This window comes from Populus euphratica, unplaced genomic scaffold, assembly GCF_000495115.2.
Source record: "Populus euphratica unplaced genomic scaffold, PopEup_1.0 scaffold12.1, whole genome shotgun sequence".
Classification (NCBI taxonomy): Eukaryota; Viridiplantae; Streptophyta; class Magnoliopsida; order Malpighiales; family Salicaceae; genus Populus; species Populus euphratica.
This window is the reverse complement of record NW_011499858.1, coordinates 2,523,864-2,546,405: the sequence shown is the minus strand read 5'-3', so window position 1 is coordinate 2,546,405 and position 22,542 is coordinate 2,523,864. Positions and strand designations below refer to the sequence as shown.

The 22,542-nt window shown below is 30.9% G+C and overlaps 2 protein-coding genes and 1 long non-coding RNA gene across 3 annotated transcripts; 2 read left to right on the top strand and 1 right to left on the bottom strand.

The window, feature by feature from the left end:
- The first annotated feature begins 1,849 nt into the window (after nucleotides 1-1,849).
- Nucleotides 1,850-2,832, top strand: IQD20 (IQ-domain 20). The gene is made up of 2 exons (XM_011023935.1): nucleotides 1,850-2,365; nucleotides 2,455-2,832. The coding sequence occupies exons 1-2, from the start codon at nucleotides 2,129-2,131 to the stop codon at nucleotides 2,623-2,625; spliced, it is 408 nt and encodes a 135-aa protein (XP_011022237.1). The 5' UTR covers nucleotides 1,850-2,128; the 3' UTR covers nucleotides 2,626-2,832.
- An 89-nt stretch (nucleotides 2,833-2,921) lies between these two features.
- STY17 (ACT-like protein tyrosine kinase family protein) lies at nucleotides 2,922-9,062 on the bottom strand. The gene is given in 17 exon segments (XM_011023933.1): nucleotides 2,922-3,218; nucleotides 3,221-3,239; nucleotides 3,306-3,440; nucleotides 3,529-3,582; nucleotides 3,710-3,790; nucleotides 4,033-4,128; nucleotides 4,376-4,551; nucleotides 4,851-4,924; nucleotides 5,385-5,492; nucleotides 5,578-5,753; nucleotides 6,794-6,844; nucleotides 7,140-7,250; nucleotides 7,667-7,721; nucleotides 7,879-7,992; nucleotides 8,073-8,170; nucleotides 8,371-8,485; nucleotides 8,728-9,062. Coding segments are annotated over 17 exon segments (1,839 nt in total). The 5' UTR covers nucleotides 8,949-9,062; the 3' UTR covers nucleotides 2,922-3,063.
- A 12,927-nt stretch (nucleotides 9,063-21,989) lies between these two features.
- On the top strand, nucleotides 21,990-22,305 carry LOC105124075 (uncharacterized). The gene is made up of 2 exons (XR_841987.1): nucleotides 21,990-22,082; nucleotides 22,134-22,305. It is a non-coding gene; the product is annotated as an uncharacterized LOC105124075 (long non-coding RNA).
- Nucleotides 22,306-22,542: the final 237 nt, after the last annotated feature.

Sequence of the window (22,542 nt, the reverse complement as noted above, 5' to 3'; positions counted from 1 at the left end):
CACAAAACAAAAATATAAGGGCGGGGGTAAGTCCCAGAACCATCGACAATATTGCCGACAAATTATTAAGCCAAGTGCATGGAAATAGCACGTCGGGTACTGGAAAGAGCCATTAATCAAACTTGCCACAGTATGTTAGAAGGGCGACTCTGTTTTAGCGCGATAAAATGATCGCAACATAGAATGAGAATTTGTTTTAATAAAACATGCTCAATGAATCTATTTGATATCAAATTAAAGTGAAATTTATTTATTTTTATATTTAAAATCTTATTAAAATTTATTTTTCAATAAAAACTTATTAACATGAAACATTAATATGATTAAAATAAATTATATATAATTAAAAAATTAATATTAAAATATCTTTAATTGATATATTTTTATGAAACTTGAGAATTTTTATCAATATCTTTGATTGATATATTTTTATGAAACTTGAGAATTTTTATCTTATATAAAAAAGAAAAAAGATCTTTTTATAGGTTATTTTCTTATAGTTTATACGTTAGGTTGAAAGAATTATAATAAACTCTAAGTATTGTGTGTTTAATTTACATGCATGCTCAGCTTGGGTTTTTTTTGGCCCATCAAGAATGGTTTTTTTTTTTTTTGCCGAACTATTTATGTATACATGACCCGTAAATAAAGAACGAGTCTGGAATAGCTTTTTCAAAGGAAAATAATCTAATTTTTAAGGATTAAAACTAGTAGGTTTTTATTTTTTCTTATAATAGGTAATTAAGGTAAAACAACAAGAATTAATTCTGGTAATTATTGAAATTAATTCTTCATCAATTTTGTTTTTATTCAAAGAAAAATCATGTAGTTTTTAATTGGTGTTGTTAGAATTTTTCAAAATTGATAGCTATATTTGTTTATAGATGTACAATAAAATTTTAAGGATAAATAATTTAATATTGATGATAATGGATTGTTAGCTTACTCTACTTCTAAGTTTCCTCAACAAGTACCATAGTTATACTCTTATACATATATATATATATATATGTATATATATATATATATATATATTAGGATTCAAGTTTACATGTAATTTTGTTTTGTATGATTGCATGCATTCTTTAAGGACAATGCATGCTAAGTTTCTTGTTTAATTTTATTATAAGATTAACTTGATTAGATACAATGGCATGATATTTGAACTAAACAATTGTAATCTATATATATATATACAGCTCACATCTTAACACATGGTCCTAAAAGAGAGCTCACATTGTCCTAAAAGAGCTCTCTTAATATATTTTTCTGAGTATATCTAGAGATGGAGTTGGGAATTTCAGTTAGAAGGGAAATTAGGGGGAAAATCAGTGGCCTGCTAGGCCCTGCCCTCCGTTCCGCCCCTGAGAATACCATACCTTACTTTAGTGCATTATATTAGTAAAAATAAAAAATCTCAATTGCTTACCAAAACATCTCTCTATTAAGCTCTTAAAGATTCAGAAAATCCTCAATGAATCCCCAATCGAAATCTGTTTAACAGATTCCGTGTAAATTGTGTGTTCATGCATGGTGCCATGTCGTATGAAGCACGACATTATTCATTAAAAAAAAAATGTGAGGATTTTGTGGGAGAAACTCAAGTTGAGAGATTTTGGGAAGTTTGAAAACCCAATTGAGACAATTTGAGATTAAGTTTTCTTTAAAAAAAAATAAACACAATCACAAGTCCACAACATATCCATGGAGAGTCGATCAAGCCTGTTAGATCACTTTCATTCAATTAGATAGGCCAGCTTTACTCTTTCTTTCCTTCTCTTTTTTCCTCAAAGGAAGGGGTAGTGAGGCAGGTCCACTGTTGAGTAAGATCCCCGGGCCCCACCTCCCACCAAAACTATGATTTGTCTCCCTTATTTAATTTTCATTTGTTTTTCTCAGCTCATGGGGTCTGAATGAACTCGCTCGGAACTGTCAACAGATCTATTCATCCAGCCACGTTCTTGGCTTCTGACAGACACTTTGCGAAGTAAACAACCCTCCAAAATCAAGCAAACATGGGGAGCACATCTCCTACCTTTAAGCTACCTCTTGTTTAAAAGGCATCGAGTGAAGAAGACATTAGATTTGGTGCTACAAACCCTGGCAAGAAAAGAGAAATAACCTAGAGATGGCAAGAAAGAGGGTGTCTCGGAACTGGTTCGACAAAGTTCGGAGAAAGTTTCTCCGGTCATCTCATAGAAACATCATTCTCAATTCCAACGCTTGCTCAAGCCCCAGCGACGAGATCACAGAGGCAGGCGATTATGAGGTCTTCAATAGCATAGCTTCACCACCTTCGAAGAGAGAACTCGCCATTGAGGATATAGCAGCAATCACAATTCAAGCAAATTTCAGGGGTCACCTTGTATGTACTACAATCCACATCTTTTTTTTTTTTTTTGTTCAGTTCTGTGATGTTATTTTCCTAAGTTCTGTGATCTATAAACTTGACAGGCGAGGCGGGCGTTTCGAGCACTCAGGAGCCTGGTGAAATTGCAAGCGTTGGCTCGAGGGGTGCATGTAAGGACGCAATCACGCATAGCCCTGCAATGCATGCACGCGCTCGTCCGGTTGCAGGTCCGTATTCGGGCGAGGCAGCTCCTCGGCCAGTACAATGATAACTGATGCATCATATAATATCTAGAGTCAAATTATATCACCAAACAATTCACGGAAAGCATTTCATATCCCGTGTAACATTAACACTGTAATTTTAAGGCTCCCTTCCCTTTTATTTACTTAATCTTCCCATCTGAATAAATTTCTTAGCAGAGACAGCGACCATGGATTTGTGTAGCAACTGCAATTGGTTTTATAATTACTTGTACCATCTATCTAGCCTCCTAATTACCCATCACCGCAACACTGGGCAACAAAGAAGTTGCGGTTGTTTCCAAACATAGGTCATCGTTGATCGTACATAATCCAAGTGTTGCATGGCAAGTAGCATAGAAAATAAGGTGTGGGAAAAACAAAATAAAACGTGCAGAAAATTGGAATCTTTGATCAAGGGAAAAGGGGCAACTAAAGTTGAACTAGGACAAAGCACTGTACAACTAACAACTACGTACGACAAAAGGAAATAAAAAAGATGTTAGAGAAAAAGGACAAAAAGAAGAATGTACGATGGGAACTGGCTAGATTTGCACGAATTATTAACAGCATATGCTCCTTGATCAGTGCTGAGAAAAAGCCATCGGATGATTTATCCTTCACCCATCTTCCCTCTCATCTCCAACCTGTTCCAATGAAGAAAGTTAGAATTGTTCAATGGAACTGAAGTATGATGATGGGAAATTCCTTACCTCCTTCGCTATTTGCTGAAGGATATCTATTATCTGAGAAAAATTGGGCCTTTGAGTGGGATCTCGCTGCCAGCATCTCTCAAGAAGTTCTGCAAGTTTTGGACAAGTGTGCTTGGGGATTGCAGGCCGTAGACCCTTCAGGAATGTTGGATAAAAATAAAATTGTCATTGTAAAATAAGAAAAATGTTTTAGTTTTACATAAATATGGGGAAAAAATTATACCTTTTGCACTACGCCAACTGCTGCTTGCAATGGGGTTAAGTACGAGTAAGGAAGCTGCAATTTCGGTCATAAACTATAACGATTAATAAGAGTGATGAAGTTCATACAATTATAACTAATAAGTCAACAAAAGAAATTAAAACAGAGCTCTTTTTCTCCTCTTAAAGACTGCAAGACTTACTTCTCCTGTTAGAAGCTCCCACATAACTATTCCAAAACTGAATACATCTGCCTTGTAATCATATGGTTTGTGTTCAATCACCTTCATGTAGTTAAAACAACATAAGTAAATGTGAAAGGAGCAGCTACATTTCTATAAGAAAGGAGAAACCATTCCATGCCCTATGTACAGTAAGAGTTAACTGTCAACGAAAACAAAGAAAGACCTAATTAAACTGTCAAACCATGTCATGGAAGATCAGATTATCCCATTTAAGTCGCAAGGCACGACCATGCAAAACAACATTAACAAGAAACATAAGTTCACATGCAAGTAAAATGTACCTCAGGAGCCATCCAGCGGTATGTTCCTGTTTCAGCTGTCATTACCCCAGATTGAGTCTGTACTCTGGCAACTCCAAAATCAGCAACCTTCACAACCTATCAACAAAGGTTACAGATTTTAGAACAGGCAAATCATTTGAAAATTATTCTGAGAATGCATCAGATACAACAAGGATGAACAACAAACCCAAACAGTGGATTATAAGTTCAGCATGTGTGACAAGAAAGTTTGTAAAAAAATTAAAAGACAATAATGAAAAAAGTGAACAGTTCTTGAATTAAAAAATTCATTCAAACATGGTAAATGTAAACAGATACATGTGAATTCAGGAAATGCTCTTACTTCGTTTTCATCCATCAGAAGATTGGCAGTTTTCAGGTCCCTGTGAATTATATTATTTTGGTGCAGATAATTCATTCCCTTTGACACATCAATCGCCACTTTGATCAAGGATGGAAGCTTAAATACACCCTTCTGTTTATGCAGAAAGTTGTATAAACTTCCTTTAGCCATGAACTCTGAAAAGGCAGGAATATAACAGCAAAGAGTGACTATTGATGTAGCCAATGAAAAGGCCTATCTAAATGAGATGCATGCTTTCTAAGCTTTGTGTCAAACTCACATTTTTCCACTAAACATACAACTATGCATTCCCATTCCATCTATTAGCAAAATTCTTCATATCTAATAAACAGTGGATGGAAGGGGAGGGGGGTGAAACAACTCCTTAATAACATTAGATATCAAATTCAGAAACATGAACTTTTAAGGTAAGCATTCCATTGAGCAAAGATGTAAAAGATTTCCAAGGATGTACCAGTCACAATGCACAAGTTTGGAGATCGGGTGCATGCACCTATTAATTGCACAACATTCTTATGCCGGACTTTCCTGCAAACCAACAATTGCAAATGGTTACAATTTTCACAAAAGTAAAGAGATACCGAGGGTTAGCCCACCACAGATTAGTGAAGAAAGTGGATCATCACATGTAAGAGATATTGAGTTTACAAGAGAGGGCTTCAGATAAAAGTGGACCGTTGCATGTATAAAGGTACCAAGGCGTACAAGGATAAGAGAAGGAGGGAGCACTGGTCTTGATATATAACTAAATCCATTCATGAAAATTACATATTAAGCATTAATGCTATTCTCAACAGAAGCAACTTCAATGTGCATAGAAAGTATTTTACTGGAGAAGGTATTGTAGTTTAAGGTGATTAAAAATCGGAGACATTTTTTCACATGCTTTTTTTAAGGTGATTAAAAAATGAACAATCTAATCGAGTATATAAACGAAAAGCACTAGAAATGGTGGCAGGAGATCTTTCGAGCATATATTATAACAGACCTCATTATATAAACTTCCTGGGAGAACTCCCTAAGCATTTCTGCACTGACACGCTCAGGCTTAAGCACTTTGATGGCTACTTCCTGACTACAATATGTACCTCTATACCTGAAGAGGTTAAATGATACAATCAACTGAGAACTTGCAATCCGCAGAGTAACACATAATTCAAATGGCAACTCACAGAACTTACAAATCACCATATGATCCAGATGCAACTTTGTTTTCAACTTTCAGTTGACTGGTGTCAATTTCCCAGACATCAGTTCCATCACTCGGTATTTGAACATTATCAAGAAGAGATTTGACCCCTGTTTTATTCTGCTCACCAACGAGAGAAACAGAAAGCTGATTTGGAAAGCACTGATCCTGTAGAGCATTACAAACTATCAAACAGAGGCCAGCTTCTATTGCTCCAGGTTGATCAATCACACGGCATTTTATAATTAATGCATGAGTGGCCAATACAGCAAAAGCATTGTTTTCAACTATTCTAATGTACATAAGTCAACAGTTGGTACTTAATATTGAACAATGCCATATGGTTTCATTCCCTACTGAAATTAGTTCGTATAATGAAGATGAGCCATCTGGTTACAAGTTCCACAATCTAGAATCTCCTACTGAATACCAGTGTGTCTGAATCTACTGAATATGAAGGGGTACTTTTTTCTTAAAGGAACAGAACAAAGAGAAGACTCAAAATTAAACCTTCTATAGGGCATTTTATCATTTTTAGGATAGGGATTTTCCTGAGGAATTGGATTTCAACTCTAAATAGAATGGTTAACTATTCTGAGAACATGCAACTAATATCAGATCTATATGAGCATTTTAGCTGTCCTATATTCTGCCTGAATGGCTATGAGCAAACACTACAAAAATAAAATATGTTTCAAGTTGAAGAAGAACATAAGCAGTATTTGGTTCTGCAAAGTAATATATTAAGAACTTTCTTTATGATTGCTTTCATGATGCAACATATCAGGCAGGGAGAGTACACCACTAATAAAATAGCCAATAACTACTATGCCACCAGACAGTGAGCAGACTGTAAGCCTAGACATACACATCTTAGTTCCCTGTTAAAAGAAGATTATTACACCTGCAAAAAGTTAACAAACTTGTAATAAACTGGCATAGAAACAAGGAGAAAACTATAACCACCATAAGCTTCATTTAACAAAAGATTTTTGAGAATGTGTGGTGAAACAACAGTTAAGTACTCACTTTACAAACATAATCCATACATCCTACATCCTAGAGATGGCTGATACACATGGCTGATACACATGTTAATTGAAATAAAGGGTGTTCTAGCAGCAAGCATTAAAAAAAAAAAAAAGATTTATTTTAGAGGTGTGCAAAACTGTAATTGTGATCAACAGAGCAGTATGAAGAAAAATTACCTTAGCCTTTAAGATTTCCTTTTCTAAAGCATTTTTGAGCTCTTCAGTCTCCTAAAGTTTCCCACATGCATGATCGAGCATTACAGTTAGCAAACAATGTCAGTCTGGCAATTATCTCAGTATTGAAAAGAGAATAGCATAAACCAAGTATGTTGGATAAAACAATAACTTTTAAAAGGGAGTAAAATTAACACAGGATGTGCATCTTTTTTTAGCCTTCATTTTTTTTCTTTATTTTTAAGCAATCAAGAATAGTAAACATCGAATATGATTTTGACAATAACAAGTTGATACCACAAAATAAAAGTCACTTGATTTTTCAACTGGTGAAAGAATAGGACAATACCTCACAAAGCCATCCATCAACAACAAAAACGTCCAGAGAAAACCCATCAACTGTGGAAAAAGCATGAGCTTCTTGAATGTTCAATCCAATCTCCGCGAGCAGGGAAGTCAACTGGAAATTATTTATCAATATCTATTATCTAGTGCAATGTAAACAAGCACATGAGACAGCGAGAGTATATATTAAAGTTTAATGTTGCAATTGATGCAGACACACTTGTGCTCTACCAGTACGATAATCATTCCATTCCATTTCTTTCTTTCTTTTTTCCTTCTAATACGGGCAAATGCAATCTTAGGCAATTGGCAATGTATGTATGCTTCCGCATGTGAGTGTGTGTGTGTTTCCATATCTATTTAGAGAATATATTATATCTGCAGCTATACTAGCTGAAAGCCTGAGACAATCTGAAAATTTTTCACCATATTTGTCCTGAAAAACATATATAGCATGACATTATTAATCCAGAATTGTTCCCAATACATATGAAATATTATATACAGATGATGATAGTACCAGACACCAACCTGACTAAGGAGTTTTGGCCTATCGACTGTTGAAAAGGTGATCTCATGCATAGACCTACAAGATAGTTTGAATGTTTAATACTATGGTAAACATGAATTTAAGATAACATCATAAGAAAGCTAAGATCAGAAAGGTTTACACTCCTAACTCATTTACACCCAACAAAGTCTGGGGAAGGGGGCAATCATTCAAAGTCTATAAAATGTCTTACCGAGAACGACGCAGTGTAGAATTTATAGCACCATCTCCATCTTCAACATTATATCTAAAGGCTTGAAATGCTTCAAGATGAGGTGATGAGCCAAATGTGGGTGGTGGGAGCATTCTGCAGGCGGAGAACAACAAGAATCAACACAGAAACAGCACATCACTTAGATGGACATTGACAAAAATATAACAGCATACCCCTGCTTGTTTGTAAAATAAGAACTTTGCGCATCTTCTTTCATTGCTGGATCTGAATGAACAGGATCACTAAAATTTCCATTCCAGGAAGGATACACCTGTAACACTAACACGCCACCAATCAGACTCACACCGTTTAGCAAAAGATCAGCTAAACCCTAAACAACATTACGAACACTTCACATAACACAAATAACATTTCTTGATGTTAATTAATACTACCGAATGATAGTAGGATGGTGTATAATCTAAGGGTAATCCGCTAAGAAACCAAATATCTGTTACTACTTTTATTAACCTGAACGAGATGAACTTCAAAAGCGGGTCGATTTGCAGGATTTTCAGCCAACTGCAGTAATCTCTTGTGCATAAGCACATCTTCTGCTCTCTCCACATTCACATCCATCACATATCTACATTATTTTAATTAGAATTAAAAAAAAAATCATAGATAAATCTCATAAAAATTAGACAAGAAAAGACAAAAAGGACTTGAGACGATTAATTTGGCTAGAATTGAAGATCGTTCTTTTATTTACTAATTACACTACTCATGAAGAAAAAGAAATAAATTCGCAAAAAGAAAAATCCTAAATTTCCTTCTTTCTTTCTCAGCAACCAAACAAGAAATGACATTTGTAATTAAGTAAATTACCGAGCAGGTAAGCGATTGAAATGAAGCCAAAGGTGATCATCAAAGCCAGGAACATTCGCTTCTTCGAAGTTCGAGTCTTGAATTCGCTTCAAAACTTCATTATACACTTCAAGCTTCTGCCTTTGGTGATGGTGCCGTGCTGATGGATTCCCTGTAGCAGAGTACGACTCCACTGCTCTGCTTCCACAGCTCTCTACATCGTCGTCTTCTTCAATCGACATTAATTGAATTACCAACACGACTCCGGATCGCACACGGTAGTTATGCTGGTGGTGGTGAAAGCTTCAATGAACCAAGCCACAGAGATATTCTTTCTTCCTTTTATTTATTTCAGTTTGTTTTTTATTTTTTCTTGTCCTTTTCACTGTGAAAAATTATTTTCTGGATAAGCCCTGTTTTACTCCTCATAATTTAAAGATATTACACTCTGGTCTCCGTAGTTTTAATTTTCCAATGCAAACAAGAGATTCCAAAGAACAATGCTATTTAACAAATTGATTTATCATTTTCATTCCATCCCTTTAATGACTGATATTATTCAATTTAAATATCACTCTTGAATTTAAATAATGTATAAATTTTATTTAATAAAATAAGCTTCCTAATTAAGTTGATTTAAAATCCTAATGGTAGATTTGACGTAATATAATTCTTAAGATATATATATATATTTAAATTTCTATTTTTATTCACATTTTTTTTTCTTACATATTTATATAAGATATAATCAAATGAAAAGGAAATAAAAAAAATTAAGGTTAACATTATAAAGATCAAGACTATAAGGATGAAATAGAATATTTCTTAATATACAAGGAGTATAATATGATTTGCAAAAGGATCAAACAGGTCGGGAGTGTGAATGCATGTAATAACTAGCTAAAGATGGTATCTGGGATAGAGTTTAATCATATTTTTGAAAAAAAAAATAGATTTAAATTCATATTTTTTATTTTTTTGATATATTTTCAAAAAAAAAATTATTTAAAAATAATATTTTTATAATTTTAAATATGCAAAAAAAATATAGTAAAAAATGTATTTTGGTATTTGATGTATCCTATTAGTTGCTGGATTGTTTCTTACAATGATTATACGAACCCTCGAGATATTTTCGAGTGAGACTTCATGTTCCCAGAATAAGTCTTTCATTTTAATATATTTTAATTCCGTGCAATTTACAAATTCTTCAACAAGTTATTTTTTATTTTTAAAAAAGTTGTTGAATTCGAAGGGCAAACCTGCAAGTAATTTTAGCCGTTGAGTGATGTGAGTACGAAATTAGTTTATTTACACAGAAGTCCTTGTTGATTTCTTAAATCACCAATATATGGAATTATAGCTTATGAATTCAGGTCACATCACAACTATACAGGCTCCCTCGCATTAGATCAACCGGCCAATGACAACAAAAGCCCTTTATCCAGCATTTGTTAATGGGAAAGATGGTGAGTGAATAAATAATAATATTATCACACAACTAAGTTGTGATTAGAGAATCATAACCACGGGAACATATTGGATAAAATGTCTTCCCGATATAATAATACCATAAACTATACATGTGTTAATTATTTATTTATTTAATTAATTATATAGACACATTAATAAATATTTCAATATTTTTCCTCTTCGCTAGTGACACAAGCAATAATTTTAAGAGTATAGTTTAATTGATTAGACTTTAAATTTATATTTTAAAAATTAATCAACATACATATATTAAAAAAAAAAAAAAAAACAAGGAATCCTCTCTGCTCCTGCTATTGAATTGCTCGTGGAGCAAGGCATCCGGGGTGGTTGGAATCTTTCCCGTGGAGGATGATGTCTTCCATTTCCATTGACTCGAATCCAAAATGCTGAGTTAAATAACACGTGGAAAGCTATTGACATTTGATGCCTGAGGAGAGAGAGGGGGGAGAGAGACATGAGTGACTGCAAATTTAAGTGATGTCCCTGGTTTAATAAAGAGTGCAGGGACCTTATCCACATGAAGAAGAAGAGGAGGAAGAAGAAGAAGAAATAAAATAAAAATGGATGCGGGCCTATTTGCCGACGTGGGGATTTCTTCTTATGCACTTGGATTGGTGGGGGAGACATATCACTGTGTTTGTTTATTTTTGTTTTCTAGCCATGACTTGCCACAGCATTCAATGCTCTCATGGTATGCATCATTTAAGAATTGTGTGCGATTTAAGTTAAATTAAAAACAAAACTAAAGGGGGTCTAACCTGCTCACATATGTTGATGTTACTATTGACCCAAATAGTAAAATTACCATTTTATTCTCCATAAAAATGCTGGATAACCTTGGCAGTGGGACAAGAACGAGCATTTCACAAGAGTTTATTTATTATTATCAAATTAATCAGGTATAAAATTACTTTTTAATTCTTTTAACATAATAAAACAATTTAATTATCCTTGAAAATAAAATAAAAATTAACTTGCATTCAGGTTGTTCTTGTCTCTTATGTTTTTTGAAATGATTTAGATACCTATAAACTTGCTACGAGGGGATTTTTAGTAGCTTCATCCAAGTTTTTTGCTATAGTTAAATTAATTTAGGAATATTTTGATATTTTGATAAATATATAATATTAATAGAAAAAATTAGCTAAGAAACATCAAATATGTGTGTGAAATGTTAGCTTATACGACGATGTTGGAAGCCTTATGTAACCTTTTTTCTTCTAGGATAGCGCGGGTGACGGTTAATGCAACGATTTATTTGTAACGGTCTCTTTTTTCTTCTCCACTTTCCTCTCTCATTCCTTTAAAATCTTTAGGAGTCACTGAAAATATTAGAATTGTCCTCTTATTTATCGACATTTTAACTTTAGATATATTTTTTATTTTTGTTCTTGATCTTTTTATCAAACTTCTCAATTTTATCATTAGAACCATAATTATGATTTGTTATTTTTTTCAAATATGATCCTTATTCTTTTGATTTTAATTTTTTTTATTCTTTTATGAATTTTATTTTTCTTTTCAATTTCACCTTTCAACTCAAATTTCTAGGTAGTCATTTTATTTACTTTTTATTTAAAATTAAATCCTCATTCTCTTAATTGATATTTTTATTATTATTTTACATATTTTATTTTTTTTAATTTTATCCTTTAACATTTAATTTGTTGGGGGTTGAGTCATAATTTTTTTCAAATAGGGTGTTTCCTATTTAGTGACTTGGGTCACATATTTGAAAATCTAACATAAGTTGACATTCTTTTTTTTTACTTATTTTTTTTTATTTCATCCTTCCATGTTGTTCATTTTGAAAAATGAGTTTTGTGATTTTCTTCAATTTTCTTTCTATTAAGTTATCATGATCTCATTACCTGAGTAATAGGTTTGGCTAGGTAACCCGTATATTGTTTTTTATTTGTCCTTTTTTTCGTTTAATCCTTTGAAATTGGGTTCTTTTTTAAATTAGACTTTGTTATTTTTCTTGCCTTATATTATGTTATCTTATTCACATGATTTAACTCATGAATTTTTATAGCTTTATCTAGATTTGCAGGTGTTTTATCTTTTTTAACTTATTTTTGTTGACTGATTTATTTTTTCAATTTTATCATTCTATATTTGAATTGTTAGGGAATGACTATTGTTATTTTTTTTAATTTTCTTTCTATGAATTTGGTCCGACCTCGCCCTCTTGATTGTGAACTTGTCGTGCTAATTTGGATTGAATTAATGCACTTTATTTTGTTATTTTTTTTTTAAATTTTATCGTTTAACATTAAATTATATTAGAATTTATATTTTTAGTTTTTTTATCTTTTGACAAACGCTCTTTTTTTTTTAGTTATCATTGTCACAATCATATAATTGAATAATACCATCTTATTGGATCCAATAAAATTCATAACTCGAGTTTTTGATTTTTTTTCCTTCTTTATAATACATTAGTAGGAGGCACCAATCCCCCCTCCTCTTTTTTCTCATTTCATCCTTCATTTCTCAATTTATCCTTAAATATTTTCTTGTTTTTAATTGTTTTCATAAATTATTTCAGTTTACTTTTTATAAGGTTATTGCAATTTCATATAAACATTTTAATTTTTGGTTTGTGCTTATACTTGATTTTACGAGTGCTGATTTTTATTAAAGTATAATTAAGTAAAAAATAATTTTAAAAAATAAAATTATTAAACCTAATATATTCCATAATTGGATCATAAACTCAATGGGTTAAGTATTGAAGCCTTGGTCAATCCAATATGTCACTATCTAAAAAAACATTTCAATGCAGTTCTTATATAGTTAATTTTAAATCCAGATTAGATAAAGAGTCCGGTTAAGAGATTCTAAAATTAACTCACTAGATAAAGTTTAAAATAATAATATCAAATAATACACTCTAAATTAAACAATTCTTTTATGTATTTCTTTTTAAATGGCAACATAATACGACCATGTAAACTAATATGCAACAAATAAAGTTGACTGCTACTTGTAAAATTTAGAGGCGAACAAAAAGATTAGAGAACAAAAAAAATGCATATAAATATTCATTGAAATTAACCTTATAGATTTTATTGAAGTCTGACAGTTTTCTTGACAAATCTAGCTATGTAAGTTTTGGTGGTTTACTTCGAGATTATGTAGGTTTGATGGAAGATTGGCTTTGCTTTTTTAGGTATATTGGACCTCTTTCAATAGTGATGGTTAAATTAGAGGTTATCAAATATGTATGGCTTCTCTTTTATGTGGGACTCAGTAGTTCAACGAGCAATTAATGAGGAAGTGTTATAAATGATAGCCTATATATGTATATTATTCTTGGCTCTTTAGCTCAAGCTTAGGTTGCCTAATTTTTTTTTTCTAACTCTTCACTTGAAAAGTTTTTTGTTCTTTTTGATTTTTCTTCCCATGATCAAGAATTTCTCTTCCTTTCTTTCCTGTAATTTTTTTTTCAAAATCCTAAAGTTAATTTTTACTATTATTGGCACCACTCATCTCATATCATTGGCTATAATAGTCTTTATATTTATTTTGAAAAAGCTATCATCAAGATACTTCTTTTTTTTTTACAATCATCTCACTTTCTAAAACATAAATTGTCACTTTAAAAAAACATCTTAAAACTATTTTTTTTTCTCAACAATGAGCTAATTATTAAGTTCTTTTTAATGTTAATAACATGAATCATGTTGTTACGGGTGAGAAACTTTTTAAAATTCATCTTCACTATGACCTTTTTAATCCCTAGCACCTGAGAGGTTAATAAATTGCCTAGGCACAAGTTTTCAATATCCATTTCTTTTATAAGTAAAAAACATTTTTTTCTTAGTATATAAATGTCTTGTTATACTAGTATTAACCCACCATTATTCATGATTAATGACCAGGTTAACTTCATAAACAATAACAAACAAATTCAATTCTAATATATAATTTATAAGGTTATTAATATTAATGATATTGGTTTGAGCAAACCTTTTTTTTTTCAGGTTTCTTTGTTGAGCTCTTTTTCTACGAACCTTAACTTGGATCTTAGCCTTACTATGAATGAAACATTTTTCATTGAATTTCCTGATAATTCCCTTCACTTCATAACTAGGGGTGAGCAAAAAAACCAAGAAACCGATTAAACTAAGAAAATCAAGAAAAAATAGCTAAAAAAACTGAACCAAAAAATTTGATTGAACTGATTAATTTTTTTTAAAATTCTGTTTGGTTTGATTTTGGTTTCATAAACTTAAAACTGGAAAAAACCCCAACTAAATCGAACCGATTCAGTTAAGAGGGTACTATAAATACAAAAAAAAGCTTTCTAATTCTTAACCCTTGCGTGTCCAACTATCATTGGCCTTGCTCTTGGAAAACAAGTCGCTCCATCAACCCTCGCAATTCACAGATCTCATCTCATTCTCAAGTCTCTAACAAAATCAAATTAATCAATCTTTATCTCAATTCTCCTGACTTTTGTTGTCTACTGATAAACCTTCAATCTTCATCTTTAAATCTAACAAACCAGTCAGTCAGCCAATTCCTCTCCTACATGAGTATAACACACACCACACCGGCATACCTAACATTTAGGGTCAAAATCTAGCAAATAAGTCACCTCTTTCTCACACCTAACCTTAAATCTTATCACAACTCACACCAGGTATGATTTTTTTCTATCAATCTCTATTTTTTTTAAATATATGCTCTGTGATCTGTGTATTTGTTGGTATATCCTTTTAAAAAATTAGTGTTTAAGCTTAGAGTTGTATTTTGGTTAATTTAAAATTTTAGGAATATGTTTAAATTTAACGTAGGGATGATTTTTTCTGCATTACTACAGGTTTTCCATCAAAATCTTGACATGTATAAGTTATAACTTCGCAAATTTAGATCAAAGATCAAAACTCAAAGAGTTTAATAGACTAGAATCAAGAAGTGTTTTTTTTTTTTCATTTTTCCTTTATATGAATGGAGGACATCAATTAATGCTTATAATATTAGCTCTCTTCCCAAATAGTTCAGCAAAATCTAACGTCAGAATGACATAAATGAAGAGATGAATAAAACAATTTAAAATGAATATTTCAAAACCATACTCATCAAACCTAACAAGAAGAGGTCTAAAATCATATACCACATGAAGTTGTTCGTGTATAAAATCTACTAGTTGTTGGCTTGTTCTCTTTCAAATCTTTAAATGTTATGTTTATATGGTAACTTTCTCTCCCTATATATGTATCTATGTGCATGTGTTATACTGACTTTTGATTTATGTTTAGTAGATTTTTATTGTGATTTTGCAAATGGATTTTTGATATTTATGGTAATTAATGATCTTTTAAGTTTTTTGTGTATAACCAACCTTGAAAGGTTATTCTTTTCCTTTAAACTTTGTCCTTAACATAAATTTTGATTTTTAGTTGTATGGATAAGAGAATAGAACTTAGAATTGAGTTGTTGTATTTAACTAAAGTTAAAATTTGGATTTGGGTTTTGCTCATTTTAGTGGGAAAAGTTATTATTGAGAAATGTGTTACAAATCAAGAATTGATACAACAGAACAAGTGGCAATCAATAACAATTTTGTTTTTTTGATGAGTTGCAAGAAACTAGTTGTATCAAATATGATAAATTTATATGAATTATGTTTTAGAAGTTCTCAGTTGGGTTTTTGGGGATTGCTTTACTGTAAAAAACATTATTGATTAAAGGTCTTTGTTAGTAAGCATTAAATAGTAACTAACATGTATATTCCATTTCCCTGTATTTGAAAGCAAGAAATTAGTATTTATGGATAGAATGTACCTAGCTATTTGAATGGAATTGAATGTCCTGGCAACATCCAGTGAGTTGAAAGTTGATTTATAATTAGAGTTTATATAGTCTAATTTTCAAATGTAAATTATGTGTAAGCTTAAGCGTGTCCAGAATTTTAGTTTTGATTGTAAACAGATCAATTACTATTAGTTTCTTTGATTTGTAGTACATTTAAGTCTATTATAAATTATGGTTGTTAACATGTTTTCATTATGTAATAATATATGAAAAATATTTAAATTCAAAATGCTTCATCCACGGGCATTACACCACCATCAACCAATTCTACAACTTTAAAAACTAACCTAGAATCAACCACTACAGGATCTACCACAGATATAAAGTTAAACAACCTCAAGCCCTTACATCAAGGAAAAGAAATGTTGATGATAAAAAAGTCACAAATTTGGGATAACTTTACAAAACTTGATGTTGATCCTAAATTAGTTGCTAGATCTTAATGTAATTATTATGAAAAATATTATGCATGTCATACTATTATTAATGGCACAAAAGTGAAGTCATTTAAAAGTGTGCAAAAAATTTCCTTTTGTGGTTGATAAGATATAAAAGGTTTTAGTATTAGAACTTAAAATAGAGAAAGGTGAATTGAGAGATCAAAAAATGAGAACTCTTTAGGCAATAGGTTATAATTATGATGAATGTAGACAAGCACTAGCAAATATGGTTATAATTGATGAGGCCTTTTAATTTTGTAAAAGGTTGAGGATCTAAATTGTTTCCTAGAACCATACAACCTAAATTTGACATTCCTTCTCATTTCACTATTATGAAAGATTGTTTGAAATTTTATGTTGAAGATAGATTGAGAACAACTCTTAAGAGTTAATGATTGTGCTTAACAATAAATACATGGACATCAATTTAAAATATTAACTATATATGTTTAACAGCTCATTGGATTGATAATGAGTGGAATTTATATAAAAGAATTCTTAATTTTTATCAAGTTTTCAATATATGGGTGAGATAATTGATCAAGTTATTGAGAATTGTATGTTAGAATGAGGGATTAATAAAATTTTGATTGTTACAGTAGATAATACAAGCTCTAATAATGTGACTATTTCATTTTATAAAAATATGATGAAAGATTAGCCAACTAAAATATTGTTAAATAAACATTTACATGTTAGATGTTGTGCATACATTGTAATTCTTATTATATATAATGACTTGAAAGAGAATAATGTTTCAGTTGTTAAGATTTAAAATGTATTTAGGTTTGTGAGATCTTCACCGTCAAGGCAACTTGCATTTAAGAAGTGTGTTGAAAAGTTAAATATAGAGTACAAGAAATTATTGTGTTTAGATGTTGTAACTCGATGGAATTTAACACGACCAAAAGATTGATAAGTAGGAGTGTCAAAGTAATAAATAACCTGGTAAGATCAGGGTCGAACCACAAGGAGTTTAATTATATAAATTATAGATAACAATAATAGTAACAATAGTAATAGTAGTAGTAGTAGTAGTAATAATAATAAAGAAAAAAAAGAAGAAGAAGAAGTTGATGAGAATTTTGAGATGGAAGATTATCATAAGAATTAAATAATGATAACAACAAATATCAAGGTTAGAGGATCCACTAAAGGTGTGTCAAACAAATATAGTATAAACTCTTATTATTCAATTGAAAACCACACACAAAAGAGGTTCCAATTAGATTATAAATTATTGACATGATTACATTAGTTATCTTATTCGAATAATGCTAATACTTGTAAATATTGTTAGACATTCATGATTATAACTTATGTTAACAACAAATGAAGTTTCTTTCATAGCTTAGGTATTGGTTATACCATACAGTATGAGCTATGAAAGTGCCAAATATTTGTTATATCAAGTGTTATACAACATAAATCTTGATTAACCATTTAACAAGTAAAGGATTAAAAATGAACAAGATAACAAACACAAAACGTGTTAGTATCAAACACTAAAGTCCATGTTGAGTTTATACTATATTTATTCTTACACCATTATTGTAAACTTTTCACCTTGACATAATAAACTTAACTAAACATAATGAAAAGAAAGAAAAATAAATAAACAAAATAAGAACATAAATAAGATAAAAGTTAACTAAGTAAAGGAAAGGAAATGAAATGTATAAAATTGATATTAATAAAAGCAAAACATAAGCAATACAAATAAAGAAAACAAGAGCATGATCTTAATTTGGAAACCAAGATGCCTAAATGCATGGTAAATGTCTTCTTTTATAGGTCAAAATTGGAAACTATTGATTTAATGACTAATTGATGAGTGGGTGGCCAACTCTTGATTTGGTGACAATCTTTATCTTCTCTTGTCTGCCCAAAACATCATTGATAATATTAGAATTGGAATCATTTAAAAATATAAAAGTTCTAGAAAATTGTCGTAGCTTTTCAGGAAAAAAAATTGAGGTCATTTGGACTTTTAGAACTCTAGATATGGGTCAAACACTGAACAATATTCGAGCTGCAGGACAGATTCAGGCTTCTTCATTGTTGCTACAATTTGGACTTGAAAATGACCTTTTTTAAATCTTAGGCTCCATGAAAATTATAGACCTATGTCTTACCTTTTCATCTATATAAAGTAGATCTAAATTCGAGATCTACAGCTTTAGATATGACCCAATTACCGAATAGTTTTTCGGTTTGGACTGCACCAACATCTTTTTTCTAAGTTTGACCATCTCTTTGTCCTTTCAATTTTAGTTCTTAAACTCATTAATCAATCTTTTTATTTATGTGATAGGCCTGCATTTAAAATGAACATTTAACAGAAATTAAAGGTATCTTATATTATTAGATATATTATTATAAAACATACTTTAGTTAAAAAGTTATTAATACTTCAAGTGTAAAATAATGATATAAAACCTTGAAAAATATACACTTTTAAGTACTAACCAGAATTCAACTTATCTTATACTAGAAGCTGCTGAAAAGTTTGAAAAGATGTTTGTGAGGTTAGGTGAAAAAGACCTTAGTATATAAGTTACTTTTTGAAGATTGATTCAAAGGGGAATAAAAAAATATAGGGCCATCTATTTTGAAGGATTGGGAAAATCATAGAACTTTGATGAAGTTTTTTAAGATCGTTTATATAGTTACATTGATATTTTTTGTGGCTCATTACATGTCAGATCAAATTCTTCCTTCATTGAATTGATTTACATGCATAGAAATTTATTGCAATTGTGTAAAAATAAAGATAATCTTTTAAGTGGAATAATGGTGAATATGATTTTAAAGTTTGAGAAGTGTTGGAGTTGTAAAATAAATCAAAAGTTTTTTGTTATATATGGCTAATATCTTAGATCACGTTTCAAGTTGAAATATGTGAAATTTTATTTTGGTGATTTGTATGATTATGATAAAATACAATTGCTAACAAATAAGTTGAAAGATACTTTAGTGAACTTGTATGAGTTTTATTTGAAAATTTATGAAATGGTGGATAATAATATGCATAAACAAGATGTTATTGCTATTGATGATATGGAGGTAGATATTAATATTTTGGCTTGATTCAAAAGATATTTACATAAGTTGGATAGTACAGAAAATAAAAATAAGGTTGAGAGGTATTTGATTGATGGTTGTAAGGATCCTAATGATGATAAATTAAATATTTTAGGTTGATGGAAAAGTAATACTTTGAAATATAAAACACTTTCAAAGGTTGCACCACATGATTGGATCAGGTTTCTTGATTGAACCTAAGTTTAGAATTTTATTAGGTTTTAAAGATTGGATCAGGTTTAGAAAGTACGCTTAAATTTGCTTGTTTTTTCTTCTTTTTTTAACGCTTATGTTTTCTTATTTTTATTCTATTGGATTAGCACTCTGTGATATTTCTCAATATAACCCCTACCATTTTTTAATCTATAATTAATCTATCAAATTATAAATGTTTTGCAGTTTTCTCCTTTGTGATTTTTTAATCTTTCAAATTTGGTATTTATTCTTTTAATTACTATTTAGTTTGTTTAGTATCATTCCTTTTCTTTCTTTCTTTTCCAAATTTCATCCCTTTTAGGTGTTTTTCTCTCGAATTTTATACTCACTCTTTTTGTTATTTTTTTTCTTTTCTTTGCAAGTTTTTTTCTTATTAATAGTTTTTCAATGATTTCATCTTTCAAAATTAACTTAAAAGATACTTAAGTTTCTTGATTGAACTCAGGTCTAAAACTTAATGAGTTGCAAGTTTTTTAAATTAAATTAAGTTTAGAAAGTTCGTCTTAGTTTTTTTGGTTTTCTCTCTTTTTTTAAACTAATGTTTTTTGCCTTTTTTTTTTAGTTGTACTCTTTCTTGTGGTTTTTTTCAATTAGTTAGCATTAAGTTATATGATAATCCGGATAAGCTCATGTGTTTTTTTTTTAAATTCATTGTTTTTTTATCAGTTTATTTATTATTATTATTATTATTTTCTTATTATTTATATTATCACTTGAATCATCAATAACTCGATACTTGAATTTTTTAAGCTAACACTTTTTTACATAAAAATTAATTTGATAACCTAACACTTTTTTATATAAAAATTAATTTGATCTACAGCACGGCACGGCATAGATAACACAACACATCTAGTAAAAATCAAATAAACAGCCCACATGTGTTAAGCAAGGGTGATACCAAGTTATGTCTAATATTTTAGTTAACAAAACTTTTGATGGGAATAAATTTGTCATGAATGACATAATTATGATATAAGATATTGTGTGTGTGTTTTACTACGTTAGAAATTAAGATGCCTTTTGTTGAAGTTCTCAAAAATTGATTAATTAAACTGTATTTGTGTTTTGTTTATGACTAGTGTGGTATATTCTCAAACTAACTCCTATAAATTTATTAATACAATACATTCATATAATAATTACGATTCCGTCTTTCAACTCATCCTGAATTGCTTCTTGAATATAATAGTACAGTTAGAAGCAATAATTGGGTAGGAGATTATGCAAAGAAAAATGTAAACCTATGGCAATAATGTCATACCATGTAAGGTTAGTGGCATCTGGTTCGGTTCTGGAGTTGTAAGAAGCATCAATTTGACTGGGAGTTTCAAGCTGAGTACTGCAAATCTCTACAGTTTACGTTAAACGTAGAAGCTTTCAGGCAGGGATCAATACATTCTTAATCCTTCATGGGATAAATATGGTAAGAACTCATAGATAGTGGATGATGGAATTGGAGATTGTTGGGATGTAGCATTACATAATTTAAATGCAAGAATTAATGCGAGACTAGGATTAATTGTCACATAATTAAGTTTTAAAAATGAAGTCCATACTATCAATTAATCAAACAATTAATGTTATATATTGTATCAAGTTTGAATCCTTGGTTGCTCATATGATGGCCACTGGAGATTTACATGGTCGTTAACTTCAGGGCCCGTGGGATTAGTCGTGGCACGCGCAAGCTGGCCCAGACACCCATGTTAATCTAAAAAATTAATGTTATATATTGTAGAAGAGAGCCGTAAGAGTTGCTAATCCGTAGGCAAAACAATTTCTGCCTTGTGAATGAACTGCAATCGGCCTTGTTCTCCATATGAATGCGATCTCAACATGAATTCCCTATGGTTTTAAAATATATGAGTGTATGTGTGTGTGTTTTATTCGTTAGTTAGTCCGTGCATGACGACGACTGGTTATCTACGCAACGATTTCTAAAAAATTTGGGATTCGCAAGCTTCAGACGGTTTTTAATTAATGGAGAAATACTATGAAATATTGTGAGTGGCAGGCTTTTCAAATTTCACATATATGTGTAATAGCACGGTGGAACCTACTTTCTCCTCATTACTTTACAAATTATATATATATATATATATATAAAATAACGTACAGAAAGTGAAAAATATATTGTTCATTGTTCCCCTACATACATTTAATGATATTACATCCATCGCTTTATTTTATTAACTTTTTTTTTTAAAAAAAAAAAATCAAAGGACAGGTATAATACTTGAAATTAAAAGGTCGGACAAGGTAATTGTTAGAATATTGATAAAACGTTTTACATGATGAAAATTGAAGTTCTTGGTCAATATACAGATCTAAATAAAAGATCAGTACAATCCAGGAAAGTTAAAGTTGAATCTTGTTTGATTGTTAGTGACATATACTATGTGACCCGAGACCTCCCTCAACACGCAAGAACGTCCATCAAGCCCTTTGCCCTAGCTCCACGGCATTAATTTAGCTTGTGGACGGGAAGGGCTCTCCATTTGCGTCATGGCTAGAGCTAGTTTTAGCTTTTCAAGGGGGGGAAAATGACGTTTTTTGTGCACCCTCAAGTTGAGATTCTCAATATGGGGCATCCTTCCTCCTATTCTTTGTCTATGATTCCATGCATTAAAGGATCCTATTAAGGGCCATTTGACTTTCACCAGCATTTTTAGCTAGAGACCCTCTCTGAGATCTAACTAGAAGGTGACCATCTCCCATCTCACTTGCCTTAAAGTTGGATTGGGACTTATCCTGTTAAATTCTAAATCATATC